Source organism: Impatiens glandulifera, chromosome 3 (assembly GCF_907164915.1).
Source record: "Impatiens glandulifera chromosome 3, dImpGla2.1, whole genome shotgun sequence".
Classification (NCBI taxonomy): domain Eukaryota; kingdom Viridiplantae; phylum Streptophyta; class Magnoliopsida; order Ericales; family Balsaminaceae; genus Impatiens; species Impatiens glandulifera.
Window position 1 is genome coordinate 24,558,026 of NC_061864.1, and position 20,478 is coordinate 24,578,503.

General features: G+C 28.2%; 3 protein-coding genes across 3 annotated transcripts; 1 reads left to right on the forward strand and 2 right to left on the reverse strand.

Moving 5' to 3' along the window:
- Positions 1-986: 986 nt before the first annotated feature.
- LOC124932940 lies at positions 987-4,693 on the reverse strand. The gene is made up of 5 exons (XM_047473654.1): positions 3,737-4,693; positions 3,569-3,651; positions 2,696-2,807; positions 1,567-1,619; positions 987-1,489 (listed from the first exon to the last, which is right to left on the reverse strand). Exons 1-5 carry the CDS (start codon positions 4,641-4,643, stop codon positions 1,334-1,336), a joined length of 1,311 nt encoding a protein of 436 aa, XP_047329610.1. The 5' UTR covers positions 4,644-4,693; the 3' UTR covers positions 987-1,333.
- A 5,646-nt stretch (positions 4,694-10,339) lies between these two features.
- LOC124931431 (extended synaptotagmin-1-like) lies at positions 10,340-14,436 on the forward strand. The gene is made up of 12 exons (XM_047471890.1): positions 10,340-10,609; positions 11,029-11,103; positions 11,190-11,297; positions 11,368-11,400; positions 11,495-11,584; positions 11,683-11,808; positions 11,876-12,019; positions 12,101-12,475; positions 12,630-12,764; positions 12,847-13,050; positions 13,257-13,949; positions 14,035-14,436. The coding sequence occupies exons 1-12, from the start codon at positions 10,415-10,417 to the stop codon at positions 14,230-14,232; spliced, it is 2,376 nt and encodes a 791-aa protein (XP_047327846.1). The 5' UTR covers positions 10,340-10,414; the 3' UTR covers positions 14,233-14,436.
- A 3,946-nt stretch (positions 14,437-18,382) lies between these two features.
- On the reverse strand, positions 18,383-20,478 carry LOC124932200 (NAC domain-containing protein 20). Its single transcript, XM_047472818.1, has 3 exons — positions 20,300-20,478; positions 19,172-19,437; positions 18,383-19,073 (listed from the first exon to the last, which is right to left on the reverse strand). Exons 1-3 carry the CDS (start codon positions 20,451-20,453, stop codon positions 18,516-18,518), a joined length of 978 nt encoding a protein of 325 aa, XP_047328774.1. The 5' UTR covers positions 20,454-20,478; the 3' UTR covers positions 18,383-18,515.

A 20,478-nucleotide genomic window follows, 5' to 3' on the forward strand; every position in this document is an offset into this window, starting at 1 on the left:
GAAATTTTAGTTAAAATATAAAATTAATTATAGTATAAATTTTATTAATAGGCTATAACAAAACAAGAATAAATAAATAAATATTATTTATAATTTAATTAAATTATTAAAAAATATAATAATTAATAAAATTATTATTATTTTTATTTTTTTAACTAAAGAAGAACTAACATGACATCTCACAGCCATGGTCCTCCGCTTAAACACAAAACTCTTCTAAATAAAATCGAATCCGTGACATTTTGGTCTCTTAATCCGATTCATACTACTGGATTACCTTGGTTAGACTTGTAAGTAAACTGACCGAACCGCTTGGAACCGAACCAAACCGCCTGAAACCGAACCGAAAACAAGCTGAAATGATCAACCGAAAAACTGACGGTCTGAAATAGCTTGAACCGAAGTCTTTTGATTCGGTTTGTCGGTTTATTGTTTGTCAAACCGAACCAATAAGTTATATTTTTGGATTTAGGGTAATTTTTTGTGTGGATGAGAGAGGTCTTAATCTTCATTCTCATCCTCATTTATTTCCATAAAAAAAATTTCTCTCATAAAGTGTATCCAAGAGAACGTCTTTACAAAATTTAAAAATTATAAAGAATTCTAACTGTTTTACAAATTTTAAGTTTAGTTATTTTTTAAACCGATCAATAAACTGTAACCGACGTTTATGATTTAAACGAACTGACCCAACGATTTGGTCGTACATTTTAGTGGGATAAAATTATCATTATTTGTATAAGTATAATTTTTTAATAATCAAATTATAATATTAGTATACTATATGATATATATAATAATAATAAAACTAAATAAAAAAAAAAAAATATATATATATATATATATATAAGTTGTATAAGAGTATAACTTTATATGAATTCTAAAAATAAAAGTCATTACAAAAAATATTGTTAGTATAGTTTGTAGGCCCAACCAAACACATCAAGTATTGAATGTTATATAAAGAGAATATGTATATAATTTAATATGATCATATATAATAAATTTCATGAAATTTGATAGAATGACCTTAGTCATTACAAACATAATCTTGGAATGTAGCATTCGTGCTCAAATGATACATTCAATCTACATTCCTGGCTGGCCATTCAAATTAAAGCACATCCAAAAATTTATCCAAAAGACTTATCCTAATTAGATCAAACCTGCAATCAAGCAGAGAGTATCTGTTTTCCAAGCCTGCCTTTGTTCCTTGTTATGATTGAACATATAATAGCAATTGTTTCAAAAATTGAACATAGAAAATAGATACTTCCACTTTCAACTAACCATATAGGCTGATTTGAGAACTGAAAGAAAAACGGATGATGGTTTAGCGCTTTATTAGACGTTTATCTGTCGGTTTGTCTCTGAGGCCTAGTTTAGATAGTAAGAGGCAGTATGAATCCCAGTCTGTTCTTCTCACATACTTCAATAGCTTTTTCCTCCTCTCTACCATTTCAATTAGACCCTTCCTAGAATGTTTATCCTACAAATTATGCAAAACAAGTTCGAATCGGTGGTTAATGTAGTAGTTAAAAACACTTCATTCAAAAAATCACTTACCTTCTTGTGTAGGACATTCGAGAGATGTTTGATCTTTGTTGTCAGTGTTGCAACTGCAAACAAATAGTTCGAGAGTTTCTTTCATATGTTGCTAAAATACTCTTAATTTATTATTTATAAACAATTTTAAATACTAAGGATGTTACAATACTTTTTAAACCCAAATAAACCACTTTTTACATCAAACAAAAAACTTTTTGAAAAAAATAGTTTGTTTGTAAAAACAAGCAACATCAAACAAGCACTTAACCTATACAAGATTAACTAATGAAAGTTAATTAAACTCAAATAATTCAGTTTTTCATCTAAAAATAAAATAATTGCATATCAAAGAAGTCATAGATGATAAATGAAGAACAAACAGAATAAATAGTCAAATTAATCAAATAATTTTTTTCTTTTAAAGTATTTTCAATTAACTCAAATAATCCAATTTTTCATCATATAAGACATTTTCCAGAAACAAATTAATTTTTTATAAATAAATGCAGATGAAAATAAATCACCATCCACCATCAATGCTCATTCCGTCAAATATCAATTAAAATACTAAAATATCTTATTATACTTTTTGTAATGTTACAGAATTTTATGTTTCAGAATTTTAAATACTAGACCCACTCGAGTGGCTCAAGTGACAAAAGGTCATTGGTCTCTTAGGTTTAATTTCCACTAAGAACGCTTTACTTAAATGGAGTCATGACAATAGGGGGCCATGTTAGCCGCCCCCAGGGAATAAACTCCAGTCACAAAAAAAAAATACCAAGGATAATAGAATATTTCTTTATCTAAACAATCCTTATATTGCTGAACTGTTTTTGCTTATAGCTTTGTATATTGCTGAGCTGTTTTTTTCTTATGGTTTTGTATATTGCTGAACTGTTTTTGCTTATGGTTAAAGTTATTTGGTTTATTGCATTTTTATGCACTTGTGGAGTTCTCCTATTATTGATTTTTACGACTTTTTATAAGTTAGTATTTTCTTGTCCACCTAGGATAGCTCAAGTGGAAAGTCATGAATCAAGTTCGATCCCCCCTTAAATACAATTAACATAGCATGCAAATAAACATATACATGAGATCTCAAAATTGAGAAAGCCCATATTGAAAATCAATTTAAGTTCTTTACCTTGGACACGAGCAGATCCACAATCTGATTCGGACATTTTAAATTCTTCCCTGACTTTTGCCAGCTCAAGCTTCATTGTCTCCGCCGATGACATGTTATCAGGATGAAAATACTGCAAAATGAACATATTTAGTTTGGACTAGAAAGGTTTGGAATCTTTTGTAAATAACATATGCAGCAATCAACACTTAATTTCAGTTTGATCAAAAGCATCCTAAGTTGTTGAAACAGAGAGAGTTAACAAACTTGGATATTACACGCCAATCAAATTAAAACTAAGAGCTTGTTTGATGTGAAATTTCAGTTTGATCAAAAACATCCTAAGTTGTTGAAACATTGCAAGTTAACAAACTCGGATATTACACGCCAATCAAATTCAAACTAAGAGCTTGTTTGATGTGGATTCCCATCAAACATCATTTCCTCAATCTCATGATACACATCATAAACTGAAATACACTTCCTTTTTTACACTTGATTTATTATATATATGTATAAGAAAATGGTACATTGGTTAATAAACCTACAGAATCTAGTTTTTTTTAAAACAAGCATCAACCTTGATTTTTTTTTTCCAAATAATTCAGAATTTTTTCAAATAACCCAAGATCAAATAAGCTCTAAATTTTAGGGCAATACAGAAGAAACTACACACAAGCTGAAATTTTGCAGTGCAAAAGATATAGATTTTCCAGGTTTGAATTAATTCACACTTGAGATCGAGCAATTGCAGACTATACTAGTAAGCAATTTGGGAGAAATCATACTTAGGGTTATCACAGGTGTTAACTTCAATGAAATATAGAGGTGCACTTCACAATTGAAAGATTGGGACAAATAGAGAAAAGCAAGAAAAGGATGATCGATACATGCCTTCTCAAATAATTGCTCCTTTGGTGGATTCCTCATGTAAGAAGGAGTTTCATTGAGGTTTCCTATGATATCAAACCTCGGAACTGCAATAACATAATTGCTTACTAGTGTATTCTCATAATTATCTATACATTGCAATATGAAGAAGAAACTGAAATTCAATAGAACCTGGTAGAGTCATATTCTTTTGAGCATCTGACACCATCTTAATGCTTTCCTTCAAAACCTTGAAGTTGAAGCCACCAGCCATAGAGTCACTCTCCTTCTGTTCAATCTCCCTAAGCTTCACCAGCCTCTCATTCAACTCTGTTAACGAAAACCAATTATCAGCTTCAGTATTTGGCCTCAACTTCTTCAGCTTCTCCCCCAATTGATCATACGTATACGTCTTCATAAACTCCGTCTTCATGGAAGGTGATTCAACCATCCTCTTATCCTTCATTTCCTTCCCAAACACAGAAGAAGGAAGATTGTTCGTTCTACCAAACACATTAGATTGACCTCTTACAACAGAATCAGCAGGTTTTAGTTTAAAACTCTCCTTGACATTCGAAAGCGACATAGAATCAGTTCCCTTACCAATGTCTCGATTCTTATCAATCAGCTTCAAGCTTTCGCGAATTGAAGCGAACGATGTTGTCGTACCTTTTCCCGGTTCTCCCATCGATTTTCCATCTTTCGGGATCACGCTGCGCTGGTAAAGTTCATGAAATGAGAGAGGATCTGGTTTCGATGACGGTTGCGGACGCTGTGGAGAGGCCCGCTGTTTGAAATTGGAGAGATTCTTTCGTATTTCTTCCATAGAGGCAACTTTTGAAGTGGCTGGCGATGAAAAGGGGCCATTGGAGGAGAGATGAAATGGTTGTTGTGGATACTGCTGTCTCAGTTTGGCTTTGGTGTCGCTAAAGTATGAAGACGACGACGAAGAAGACGAATCAGGATGAGATTGAGACTCTGCTGCTTGGGGCTCCTCATTGAAATTCGATGATGATGATGAATAAAGGTGAGAAAATCTAGGGTTTGATACTGGCCTGATTTTAGCTCTTAGGTGAAGAGCAATCGCAGTAGCCGCCATAATCGGAGGGATCGAACAATTGCCGATGAGGAAAGCTCAGCTGTGTTTAAACAAGGACGGAGATTAGAACAAATTTAGGGTTCGGATCTGATGTGCCATTAATCAAAACGGCAGCGTTTTAATACATTTAAAAATAAATAAATAAATAAAATAACAGCGTTTTCAAATAACCCAATATCAAACAACTTTCATAAAATAATAATTATGAGAATCCATAAATAATTTAATCACAATATTTTTATTCACAATTTAATCTTTAAAGGAGATTAATCAATTAATAATAAGAAAGAAAACAAATAGAATATAATGGATCCCAAACTGGTCGGGCCGGGTCGGTTCGGGCCGGACCGGATCAATTATTTTTTTTATGTTATATTGTAAAAATATAAATAATTTAGTTTAGCTAAGAGGTTTTAGATTTAATAGGTGCATCACAAACAAACAAGCCCTACACTTAAGTAGCTATTTAATTTTTAAAAACAATAATGATATGTTACGGGCCATTATTTATATAGAGATAGAATTAATTGGGGAGGGAATTTGGTGAGGGAATAAGAGAGAAAATGACGTTATGATTGGCTGAAAAAATTAAATAATTTATCTTTTTTCTCTCTTTCCTTCTACTTTACCATTTTTCTAACCAATGAGGTATGTCAAATCATTTCCTTTCTCATTCCTTCCCTCAAATCCCCTTCCCCTATCACTACTCATATATATATAGATTACTCATATATATATAGTAATACAGCTTTGCATAGCACCTACCTCATTTGGTCATTTGGAAAGAATGAGAAAATATATATTAAAAAAAATATAAAAGAGAGAAAAATATATTTTTTTTTATTTGGTTATTTGGAAAGAATGAGAAAATATATATTAAAAAAAATATAAAAGAGAGAAAAATATATATTTTTTTTTTCAAATGATATAAATGCTATGGGAAGGTGTAAGTGTATATATCATTACTCTTATAATAATATATAAAAATATATTAAAAAATAGTAAAGTGATTAATACTCGAATATTATAATATTTGTTTGCATATATATACATGTATCTTGATAAGGACTATATATATATATATATATTTATATATATATAATTAAAAAACTGTTTTTATTAGAATATATGATTTTTGGAATATTTGTTTGGACTCAAAAACCTTAAGTTTATAAATATATAATTAAATAATAAGTTTTAATACATAAATTTTGATTGGATTTAAAAAAATATATTTTTTAAAATAAAATAAAATTTTATTTTTAATAATTCAAATTAACCCAAACATAAATAAAAACTCACAAAATGAGTTCACATAATACAAACAAAATTCATATAATAGGTGAAAAAATGGATTCTTTTAATTGACGACTATCAAAAAAATCAAAAAATGTTACAAAATTTATATTAACTGCATTTAATATAAGTTCAAGACACATAAGGGTTCTAACCATGTTTGTAATTGCACCTATTAAGGCTACTAAAAGAATTATTGAAATAAGTTCAAATGGAAGAAAAAAATCTGTTGATAAATGAATACCAATTTGTTGATTATTACTTATCAAATCTTGCTCTAGAGTCTGGTTTGATCTTGTAGTCCAAATAATGCTATACCATGACGTATCTAGAATAATAGTAATTAGAGAAAAAAAATACTTGTACAAATGATCGAAGTAATTCCATCTCCAACCGTCCAAATGTATTATTTTCATTAATTAGTTATAAATTAGAATGAAACTAAATAATTTATTTTATGGATGTGAGGTTATAATAATATTTATTATCCGTAAAGTATATTTTTTTATAATTTAAATTTCTTAAATAATTTTCATAATTAATATTAATATTTAATACAAATCTCAATAATTATAGATGACTGTTTAGATGAGAAGGGTTTATTTTAGTTGAATTTATCTATAAATAATCAAATTATTTAGATGAAATATTTAATAAAAAATAATAATATATATGGATGGTATGTTATATTTATTGAGTTTATTTTTACTAACATTTTTTCTTTAAAATAGGAGTATAAAAAACAAAAGTATTACCATAAAAATAAAAGTTGCACAATAAAATTAAATTTATAAAACACATTATTATTTCAATAAAAATAGGAGTATTAAATAAAATACTTGATTTTAATTATTCCAAGTTAGTGTATACATATGAATATATAAATCTAGAGCTAAACATAATTATCTTAAAATTAAAGTATTTTAAGTGAACAAACATTTAGAAGTACAATAGCTTGCATCCAAAAATATAATGGCCTACAATAACTTAAAGTACCTAAAACAAACCAAACAAAATTAGAAATTAATGCAATAAAAAATTCAAAATATCTTTTTATAAACGAATTTTATGATAAAATGATCAAAATATATAAAAGTATATATATAAAAAAATAACCGACATAGAATAATTAATGAGTAAATTTTGTTAATAATTAATAAAATATATATATATATATATATGAAAATATATATATATATATAAGAAAGAGAAAATACATACGATGATGAAGATCATTTTGGAGAGAGCTTGATGTACATCTCCAACATTTATATACATATAATTAAAATATTAATATTATTTATTAAAATATAATTTTACTTATAATTTATTATAAAATATCTTATTAGACTGTATTATGAAATAATATAAATAAATAATTAAATAAAAAATAATAATTTTTATTTTATTTTTCTAAATTCAAAGAGGCAAAGAATTTTTGGCTTTTTCTTGATTTTAAATCCTTGTCTTCTTTCCTTCCCATTTTTCTTGGGGGCATTTGAAATCCCCTTTACAGATTTTCCTATACATAACAGTAGGTATCTAGCGAGAAGAACAAATAGGATAACACTGCATGACCAAATAATAAATAATGATAGAATTAACAACCTGTTATGATTAAATTCAGACTAAATCACATTATTATTAATATAATATGAATATATTAAATAGGATAATCAAGACAAATATTATACAATAATGATAATAATAAATAAATTAATTAAACAAATATTATAAAATAATGTGAATAATAAATAAATTAATTAAATGTTATAATAAATAATAATAATAATATTTCAAAAAAAAATGGAAAATAGTAAAAAATATTAGGCTAAGAATATAGAGATCATATGCATTTAATTTTTTATTTTATTTTATTAATTAGTCATATAATTTAATCATTACTCATACTTTGACCATATCGGATTCAAAAGAAGATCGATAAAATACGTATGATGTTATTGCAGCTGCCTGAAACGATCGGATTCAAAAGAAGATCGATGAAATGTGTATGACGTTATTGCAGGTGTTTGAAACGATCAAATTTCTAATAAAAATTTCAAAATAGTGAACAAAAGATTGTTGAAACATAACATAATACAAATTCAATTATTGAAAATATTATATTGATAGAGAAATTGAGAAGATTACGAGTCGATACAGAGATAACACGCTTGAAGACCGATGATGTTGTTGTAGCTGCCTGAAATGATCAAATTCCTAGAAAAAAATGCAAAACAGTGAACAATGAATTGTTGAAACATAACATAATGCAAATTCAATTATTGAAAGCATGATATTGATAGAGAAATTGAGAATATTATAAGTTCGATATGACTATTCTCTCTTCAATTGAACCTTGTTAATCTAAGATTATTTATAAGAGAAAATATTTGGGTGAAAAAGAAGATGAAAAGTAGGCATGGCAAAGTGGACCCGAAGGAACCGAACCGATCGGTTCGGGTAGTTTCTTTGATTTTCTGTTCCGGGGCAAAATCGGGGCAGAACCAATCGGTTCGGGTACCCAATGTATAAACCGAGTTCAGAACCGAACCGATAGATCAAGTACGCATGGATGAACTCCTTTGCCCTCGGCAAACTGATCGCAACTCTGATCGATCAAGTAGAAGAAGGGATGAACTCTTTTGCCATATGATTCAGCTTCAAATTCGTAAACACGTCCGCGATTTGCATCTCAACTTAAGGCAACCACTACTTCGGCAGTCATCGCACAAAAACAACACAAACCCACAAAAAAATAGAAAACTCAAAACTGAATGAAATGAAAAATGAGAAATCTGAAAATAGAGAGAATGATAGAATAAAAGTTCCTCTTTTTCTCTTTCTTTAACTAGTTGATTGCTGGTAGTGATAATGTAATCTGAAAAAGGGTAAGGGTGCAGTAATGGTGAAACCTAATCTTTCATTCTTTTATCAAAATGGGAATATGATGAGAGAGAAGACCATGTTGTTTTTTCTGTCCTTTTTGTTGTAAAAAATATACTGTTAAGCCCATTATGTTTAGCCCATTATAAAGAGAAAGATAGTGAAATGAGATTTAGGTCATCCCTAAAATGACTTGGTTTGATTTGTAAATTTTCTCAAAACTTTTTAGATTTGATTAATGATCATATTAAAAATAAAATTAAAAAAAATCCAGAACTTTTAATTTAAAAATTGGGTCCGGGTCGGGTCGGGTACCCATCGGGTCGGAACCGGTCAGGTTCGGGTCAATAATGGACCCGATTTTTCGGGGTAGATTCGGGTCCGGTTCGGGTCCCCCGAAACTCAGAAATTTGCCATCCCTAATGAAAAGTATGGTTGATTTAACATATTGATTTAATTGTAGTTATATACGTTGATATAATCATTATTTAATGTTAAATTAAATTAATAGATAATTATAATATCATAACTGAAAGTTTTTTTATTCTGGTATATTTTTATATTTAATATTTAATATTAAATTAAATTAATATAAATATTTTTTTTTATAATTAATATAATATATTAACTAAATCTCTTATTTTTCTTACTTTTTTTTATAAAAATTCAATTAATAAATATAATATTAATTAATATATATAATATTTTAGAGGAGAATTATTAGATTTACTTTTAAAATAATTAATAAAAAATATTAATATATATATATATATATAAGTATATATATAAAGGAGTAAACGACCTAAAATAATTAATGATGAAACTTAATTAATAGAATTCATGAAAATATATATACGGTGAGGGAAAGAAAAACAATTCATAAATGAAGAGAGAAATATGAAAAAATACCTTGTGATATGAGAATCATTTTGGAGAGAGCCATTTCAAATTAAGCGTTATTAGATATATATAGATATGTGAGTGATAGGGGAATTTGAGAGAGAGAATGAGAGAGAGAAATTATTTAATTTTTTCAGCCAATAATATTGCCGTCCACGTCATTCTCTTTCTTATTCTCTCACCAAATTCTCTCCCTCAATCATTTCTATTATGTTATATGACCTCACCTATTATCATTTTTTTATTTTTTTCTATTTTTTTATTTTTCTCTCCTTCAAGATTAATCCTATTTACATTTTATGATTAGATCATAATTCAAAAATGAAATTATGTATATGATAAAATATTTTCTTATATAAAATGTAACCAAAAAAAATTACATTATAATATTAATATATATATATATATATATATCAAAAGATTTATGTAATCGGAAAAAAAAAGTTATGACAATTTTAATATAAGCCATTTATAAAAAGATAATATTTTTAATTTGTTATATAAAATATTTAAAAAATTGTAATATCCGCGCTTATAAAACAGACATCTGGCTTATATTGTCCTTAGGCCTTGTTTGATTCTGATTCTATTCAACCCAACTTTATATATCTTCTCTTTTTACTCATTAACATTTCTCCTTCCATTTGAGCTCAAATTAATGATGAACTGAGATTCTGCAACTGTTTGAAATGGGTAGAACTAGAAGAACGGCGAAGGGTTTTGATGTTAGTAGGGCTAAAGACTTCTTGAATTACTTGTCGAATGATAAACCTTTATTTCCATGGATGATTGCTTTGATTCTGATTGTTTGGTCGATTGAGAGATGGTTCATGTGCTTTACTAACTTCGTTCCTCTTTCAGTTGCTGTCTGGGCAACTTATCAGGTATATATAGAACAGATCAATCAAAGTTATTTCAAATAATAAGATGAATATGAATATTGAAACACCCTTTTTCAATTGATTTTCATCTATTTCAGTGGAAATAGAATTATTAGCTTGAATTAGATGTTACTTTCATTTGGGTCCTTTTGATTGTGATCCAAAATGAGAAAAACCCACGATTGTGATCCTTTCTTTGTTAAATGTAGCGAAATCTTTAATTCCAGATCAATCAAAGTTGCTTCAATTAATAAGCTGAATATGAATATTGAACCTTTTTTCAATTGATTTTCATCTATTTCAGTGGAAATAGAATTATGAGCTTGAATTAGATGTTACTTTCATTTGGATAATTTCTTTGTTAAATGTAGAGAAATCTTTATTAATGGGATTATAAAAAGGCAGTAATCTTCATTCTGCAGTATGGAAACTATCAATCTCAGATTCAAGCTAAGGATTTGGAAAGAAGATGGAAGCAAGTCATGTCGAATGCATCAGTTTTGTATTTTAATCATTTTAAAAGTCCATGTTTTGATTGATGTTCCTTTTGTTATGTTGATGAAATCTTTTGTAATTTACACAGCCTGTTACCCCATTAGAGCATTGTGAATGGTTCAACAAATTACTTAATGAAATTTGGCCCAACTTCGTGAATCCAAAGCTTTCACTGAAATTTTCATCCATTGTTGAGGTGAATAGAAATCTTGATTTTTGTTTTATTCATCGTGTTTTTTCCAATGAAATGTGCATTTCCTTTGCAGGAACGATTGAAGCATCGAAAGCCTCCTTTAATAGTAAGTGAATAATTTATCCCTTCTAATTTATTTATTTTCTGTTCACAATTTTTATAGTTTTCCGCTCAAATGTGACATTTTTTTGTTCTTGCAGGAGAAGATTGAACTGGAAGAATTCTCACTAGGTTCTTGTCCACCAAGTTTTGGCCTTAATGGTACTTGTTGGTCAATGTTTAGAGACCAGGTCTCCTTTTTTGTTCTGTTCTGTAAATTCACAATTATGACAAAACAAAAAACCAAATCTTTCCTTTTATGTTGTGGATTGTCGCCAAGTCTTAGCAGAGAACTATGCGGACGAGCTTTGACTGGGACACAACCGACGTGAGTATTCTTTTGGTGGCCAAGTTGACTAATCCTTTGATGAGGATTGCAAAGATAGCAGTAAAAAATGTTCATATTAAAGGAGAGGTAATTAACTTTCTTTTTCTTCAATATTTGTTATTATCATGAATCTGATTGTATATTCTACAAACAGCTTCTTTTGAGGCCAATTCTAGATGGAAAAGCTGTTCTATACTCTTTCTTATACTCTCCCGAGGTTAGAATAGATTTGGCATTTGGAACTGGCGAAACCCAATCATTACCAGCCACCGAATTCCCAATTGTTTCTTCTTGGCTGGTACTTTTCTTCAACCAAACAAATCATTCTCGAAATGCTATCAGATATTGGTTAGAATTTTTTTAATTTTTTGTGTGACAGGTTAAGGTTTTAAATGATACAATAGAAAAGACAATGGTTGAACCTCGTCGAAGATGTCTGTCTTTGCCTTCTGTAGACTTGAGGAAAAGTGTAGTGGGGGGAATGGTTTATGTTAAAGTAATTTCTGCTAGTGAACTTTCTGTAAGACAACCTAGTTTAGAAGGTTACCATATTGAGAAAGATCTATCTACATTTGTGGAGGTCAAACTCGAGCAGCTTTCTAGGAAGACTGATTTGAGATCAGGAACAAAACCAAAATGGAATGCATCGTTCAATATGGTTTTACATGATGAAATGGGGATTCTGAAATTCCATCTTTATGAATCTAATCCGGGAAATGCTAGGTACAACCACCTTGCAACCTGTGAAATTAAGGTATTTTAAAAAATGGCTCTAGTTAATTTCAGTAGTCACTTCTTTGTTAACTCTATTAAGTTCTTAAATCACTTCTTTATCAAGATATTAACGAGTTAATCAAAATGAATTTCTGTGTTAAACTAGAGTTTGTTCTTCTGCCAATGATCAACAGATGAAATATGTTGCCGATGATTCAGTAATATATTGGGCATTAGGACCGGACAATGGCATTGTTGCTCAGCATGCTGAATTTTGTGGAAAAGAAGTTGAAATGATTGTTCCCTTTGAGGGAATGGATTCTGGAAAGGTATCAATACTATAACCATTGTTGAAGAAATCAAGCTGTTGAATTCTCTTCCTCTTTTTAACATCAAATTTGACATTTACAGTTAACTGTAAGACTTATCTTAAAGGAATGGCACTGTTCCGATGGTTCACTTAGCTTGAGCCATTTACCATTATCTGGATCCTCCTCAAGTTTCACTTCCAAAACTGGGAGAAAGATTTCAGTTACAGTTGTTGAAGGGAAGGATCTTATCGGGATGCACAAGTTTGGAAAATGTGATCCTTACGTTAAACTTCAGTATGGAAAGGTATTATCATCTTCCTTCTTGATCCTTAGATAAACTTTTTGTGTTGTTACATTATATATAGAGATTCTCCTTATATATCAGATCCAATACCTTCAATATAAGGTAATAATATTATATTATGAGATGTTATTGTAATCTCATAACATAATATAATATCTAATATTTCATCAAAAGACTGAAATCGGCTCTGGAATTCCTTTTTTTAGGACATTCAGGAAACCAAAGTTGTTAGGCACACAACAAGTCCTGTATGGGATAAGCAGTTTGAGTTCGAGGAATTAACAAATGGCGAGTATTTGAAAATAAAGTGTTATAGTGATGATACTTTTATAGACAAGAACCTCGGTGGTGCACAAGTCAGCTTAGAAGGACTAATCGATGGCTGCCCAAGAGATGTTTGGGTCCCACTTGAGAATGTTGATTCAGGAGATGTACGGCTTAAGATAGAGGCCTCAAAAATTGATGATAACGACGGTTCGAATGCTTGGATTGAACTTGTTCTCATAGAAGCGAAAGATCTGGTGGCTGCGGATCGTAATGGAAAGAGTGATCCGTATGTTAGGGTTCATTATGGATCAGTTAAGGAGAAAACTAAGGTAATGTATAAGACTTTGAATCCGATATGGAATCAAAAGTTTAAATTTTTGGATGATGGCAGTCATTTGGCTTTGTATGTGAAAGATCACAACACGGTTTTACCTACATCGAGCATTGGCGAATGCGTCGTGAATTATCAGCAATTGGATCTTAACCAACCTTGCGAGAAATGGGTAGCTCTTGAAGGGGTGAAAAATGGAGAGATTCGTATTCGAATCACGAGAAAGAATTTCGAAGTTGAAAAGAGATTATCTTTTGAATCGGAAACATGTACGATTAAAGCGCACCGAAACTCTTGCCTGGTGAGATTTATTTTTAATAATAGAAACAGTTTTTCAATTGTTTGTTATAACTCGTTGAATGAAGATTTGTTTTGTTTTGTTACAGATGAAACAAATTATGATAAAACTCGATACATTGGTGGATGGTGATGATCTAGGTGAGGTGTCGGAATCTCTGAGAGAGCTGGAGAGGCTTTACGTTGGGCAAGAAGAGTACATGATCCAGCTTGAGACGGAGAAGAAGCTCTTGCTCGACAAGATTAGTGAACTCGACCATGAAATCTTGAATTCGTCTCCTCCTTAAATAAGTAGGAGATCGAATCTTTGCTTAAATATGCATGCATGGCTGGCTTAATGTGTATATGTACAAACAACTCAAATGTTTATTTTTTCTGCATTTTTGTGTGATTTTGGCGGTGAGATCTAGTAATCATCAAATTATATTTGAATAAATAACAAATTATATATATCTTCATAAAGATTGGTCAAATTATATTTGAATAAATAACAAGTTATATATATCTTCATAAAGATTGGGAAGATGATGATGATAAATAGATTTTTATCTTTATATTTTAAGCATGTATGCAAGATGCACATATATGTTTTTTAAGGGTTGCTTTATAAACTAGCATAATGTTAAAATTCACATTTATAAAGCTAAAATAGATAATACTTATATTTTGTTGTCGCATCATTATTATCTTTTTTATCACCTTTATTATATTTTTCGTCGACAATATTTATAGTCCGAACACGAGAGACTTTAATGGTTGAGACCAGGGACGTATGTATACATTGGAATGGTTGAGACCAGGGACGTATGTATACATTGGCTTAGGTGGGCTTAAGCCCATCCATAATTTTTTTTAATGTATATAAAATAATATAAAAATATCGGAGATTCTTGCTTCTCACTCATTTGTAAAATATATACACTATCTATATATAGTCACATAATATTCTAATATTTGTATCCGGATTTATTTTCATGTTTAGATGCAAATTTTAAATTTTATTCCATTAATTTAATATTCTACTAAATTTTTATTATTTAATTATTTTAATTTTATTTTTTATAATTATTTTTTTAATTCAAAATATATAGAATTTCATTTTTTTTTCTAATTCTCTTCTCTAATATTTTTTTTCTTAAGAATTGTGTACATTATGTTTATAACTGATTTTATTTTATTATGTTTAATTAACTTTTTAATTTATAATGTTAACATTATTTTTTTTAACATTAATAAAATATTTACTTATTTTTAACATTAAAATCGTACGGAGCAAATATTTTTAGCAATAAACAATTAATAGAACCTCGCAATAAAATAGAGGATAATTTTTTTTTGCGAACTATTTGACAATTTATATTGAACAAGATTTAGACAATTTATATTGAACAAGATTTAGACAATGATGTTAATATATATTTTATTATTAATAAATTTTATTTTTCAAAATTTGGGTAGATTTCAACTTATTTAAATATCATAATATAACATCTTCTTTTAATATATATAATCTATTACACAAAATTTAAATCCACCCCAATATAAATTTCTGAATCCGTCCCTGGTTGGGACAATCTAGTGGTCATCTTACTCCTCTCATTCAACGTTGTTTTGTTATTTATATATATAAAAAAATCTTTTACTATAAAACCCTAAATCTTGTTCAGTTATTTTTTTAATATAAGAAATTAATATATAAATATATTTAAATTCGAGTCTTTCGAGCCGAACTTGAGCCTATGATTATATGATCGAGCCGGGTTCGAGATTAATATTAAAGGCTCGATCGAGCTCGAGCCGAACTCGAGCTAGGACTAGTTCGAGCTCAGCTCAGTTTGTTTACACCCTTATATATATATCCAAATTAACCACAGTTCTCGACCCGGCAATCTGAACACTGTATAATATAAGATTAGTTAGTTAAAAAGTTGAACTTATATCGTTAAAATGTCTCGCGTTCATCAAATTTGGTGTTGAATTTAAAATATAAAGTCTTATTAGTCTAGTTGGTTAAATAGTTGTACTTGTTTTTGTTAGATTGCAAGTTCAAAACATATCTTTAGCATTTTTATTTTATTTTTTTTAACTATTTTAAGTTTATGTGCGGGTCAACCCATAAACCCAAATATTCATTTACTCTCACATATATCTAAATTAACCACAACTCTCGATCCGACAATCCGGACACTTTAAAAATAAGCATCATTATATATATATATTATATATATATATTATATATATATATATTAGTTAGTTAAAAAAATGAACTTATATTGTTAAAATGTCTCGTGTTCAATTTAAAATATAAAGTCTTTTTAGCCTTGTTCGTTAAAGAGTTGTACTTGTTTTGTTAGGTTATAAATTCGAAATATACATATAACATTTTTAATTTTATTTTTAACCGTTTTAAGTTTTGGACGGCTCAATCTACAATCCGATCCAAATATCCATTTACTTTCATATATATATTCAAATTAACCATAGCTCTCGACCCGATAATTCAAACACTTTAAAATTAAACATCATTATTATATATATATATATATATATATTAGTTTAAAGCGGAAAGAAATATCGTCGTTATTCATCGATTCCTTGCCACTCAAGACAAATATTTCATTAAACTTGATAGATTTTATTTGATATTATTATATTATTTATCAGGGTAAATTTTGTGAAAAAATTTAGACAAGGAGATTTCAAATCCTAGTTATGCAATTATTTTTTCTATTTTTTAAGTGAGTTAGAGTTAATTAGTGTGGTTGAGATACTCTCAATCCATAATCATATTGCCATATAGTTGGATTATTGAGTCAACTTGTCAATCTAGATAAAAAAAAATGAATATGATTACTCTTTCTTTTTTCTTTTTTTTATTATTAGGTGTCTTTATATTATAATAAACAATATAATTTTTTTTTATGTCTTTTCTAAATTTTAAAATATATATTTAGATATATGGTTTAAATAAATTTTATGTAAATTTGAAATATTTTAAAAAATATATTAATAAATATGAAATTATATGAGTTATTTGATAAAGCTAAATAAATTTTATTTTACGTTATTTTGTTGGTGATATTTTTTTTTTATATTTTTATTGTTATTTTCAAATAATTAATCTCGTTGTGTTTTAATTGTGTTGGGTGATAAGATACATTTTCGTATTTTTTATTTTATTTTATTCATTTGTATCATATTTATATACTTTAAAAAAAAATGAATTATACGAGATACTCTTTTTATTCTATTTATCATATCATTATTAATTTTATTGCATTTTTTTAATTTAAAAAATATACATATAATTTAAAAATAAACAGTGTTACACAATATATATATTTATTATATTTATATATCTTAATATATATTTAAAATTATTTATTAATTTTTAGTTTAAAAAAAATATATGTTAAAATGTTATATATATATATATATATATATATATATATATATATATATATATTATTACATATATATATATTATTACATCATGCCTAAATTATAAATTAATAAATACTTTTTAAAATATAAAAATTTACACTAAAATATATAATATTCAAATAAATATATTTAAATTTGTTACATAATATATTATTTAACTAAAATATATATAGGACATTATTAACAAATCCATACCATTATTTTTCCTTTTTCTTTTTTTATTCGGATTTAAATCGTTTGTTGGAATTCAGAAACAATTAGACTATACTCCTATATTGTAGGTCGCGAGTTCTCCTTTATTTTGTCTCGATTTTAACTTCCTAATATTTTAATAATTGAATCAATTAGGCAGAATACAGTTTTATTATTAGATGGAGTTCTTATAAATAAATTTTGAAAGTACATTAAAGAATAAACAAATACCATTTAGTGATCTTTTATGTTAATATATATGACATTTTCTTATCAACTTTCTGTAGACTGACAAAATATTTTTATTACATCAATAAATTTGATCATAATACAAACTTAATAAATAAATATGATTTTTTTCATAAATATATTTATATATATACATTAAAATAAGATTTATATTCATTACATTGTGAAGTGGAAAATCATATTCATTTGTTCGATATTGGTTAGGTTGACTTCCTAGTTTCTACATTCAAAAAATAAATTAAAATTAGATTTTTTTTTCTATTATTATTTAAAATTATATTTTATACAAAGAAGAGTCCTTGTATATGGGAAGGGATAGCACGTTAAATTGGGAGCAGCGAATCTCATTCTTATATATGAGGTCCTTTTTAGGTTCTTAGAGTTTTTGCAACAATAAAATGATCGATTTTTCTCAGAAAAAAATCATGTAGAACCTGCGTCTTTGAGATGTTAAGATATCTTAAATTTATTTGAATTTGTTTTAGGGGCACGAATAGTATTCTTTACGATTGTTTCAACACTAACCCTATTTCAAAAAAATAAAACTATAATTGCAATCTAACTTTAAAAAGATGATATCTTAGATTAATACAACCATGTGCAATTGGATATGGCATTATAATATATATTACATACTTGCATGCAAAGTTTTTAGCTATAGTTGTTAGATGATGATACGATTCGATTACCAAATTGAGTCCATATTAAACGTGTGTTCATGAGGTTGTTGTTGTGGTTGTTGCACTGGTTCTTGAACACTCGATGAGGATGCCAAGAGATTCGTAGGCTCAAAGTCCGCTCCATATTGAGAAATTTCATTTGTAATTCCTCGAGGCATGAAAGAGTATTGGTTAGTGCTCGCCAAATCCAAAGGTTGTGGATACACATTCCTCAATTGCAATGCCCTAAGGATCAAGGAGTCAACACTAGTATATGGGCTAAGAAGGCTAGTATTAGGCCATGATGAAAGTGATGGACTTGCAGTTGTAATTGGCCAGTTCATGTTCATGCTCAAGTTGCTATAGTTTTGTATTGAGCCATTTATGTCTATGGAACTTGATGAGTAATTATTAGGTAAAATGTTCAAGTTTGGTAGTTGTTCAATATCGCCAAATTCGTTTGTCATAATGTTTGTATCATCATCCTGATCAGATTCAGGAGATTGGGGAGACGATGGAGTTTGTTGAGACGGTTTCTTCATAGTTGAACTCTTTTGGAAAATTCTACACACCACCCATTCGTCCTAAAAATGAAAAAAAAAACTCGATAAATTACTAAATAAATAAATATTCATAATAATGCATATGAAAAGATATATATAGCATGCATGTAATTAATTACCTTTGTAGCTCTAAAGCAATTCTTAGTTTCTAGCCTATACTCATGCATGACCCAATTGCTTTTCTCACCCTTGGGAGCTCTACCTTTGTAGAAAACTAGGGTTTTCTTCATTCCAACTAAGACCCCTCCACGAAATATCTCCTTGTCTTTGCCTGTCGTTTTCCAATAGCCAGCTTCAGTTGCGCGGTTGGTTCTTAGGCCAGTTGGGTATTTTCGATCCTTTAAGCTAAAGAAGTACCATTCCTTTTCTCCCATTGATGCTTTAGCTATGATCGATTATTTTAAAGTTACAATAAAATTATACACTACATAATCGCATTTAATTAATAGAGACTAAAAACACAAAATAGTCCAATTCAAACGGTTATGTTTGTTTATTTGTTTCTCAAATTCGAATAATTTAATTTGATAAGGAATATTATAAAGATGTTATATTAATACATATACACATATACGGTTTTAATGCAAATTTCAAAAAATTAAATAGCTTTGAAAACACTATCTTTTGTGACAAAATTTAGTAATATCCCCTTTTTTTGGTATCAATTAGTTATGACTTCATAGTTAAATTAGATTATCAAGATGTTTGAGACTTGATATAGACTATGTATTATGAGGAAATAATATAAACTTTAAAAGTAAAATAAATAAATTATGAAACTTAAGCATTTTAAAAAAACTATGAAAACACTAAGTTTCAAGTATTTTCAAATAGGCTTATAGTGTTGATAATTTGATAAATGAAGAGATATTAGACAAGTGAAGAAAAAATGATATTAAATTAGTGACTAATTAGCTTTAAAATGTATTTTATAATATGTAATTGATCAATAACAAGTATATATTTTGAAAAATTCAATGATTTTTTTTTTTTTATATTTGAATCAAGATATATATAAATGCTGAAATATTTTTAAACCAATCCAACTCAAGTAAAAGAGTCTTTTGCTAACCGAACAAATGTCTCACGTTTAATTTTCAATCAAAACTTTTCGTATTAGTTACTTCAAAAAATGTAAAAAAAATTAAGGAAATATTTCAAATCTAAACTTAGTAGAAGAAAGATTAAAAAAACAATTTTGTTTTTGCATCACAGGATGAGAATAAATATATAAAACAGGTTCAAACCTGGGAGGTCCCATGGCTCGCACTTGTTAAGATCAACATCTATAATAGCCTTAGAAGTGAATCCAAAATCAGAAACCTTCTGAGATAGATAGAAAGTTATTAGTTCTTCATCAGTTGGATGGAACCTGAAGCCTGGAGGAAGTTTTTCATCCATTTGATGATATCTTTCTTTCTCTCTT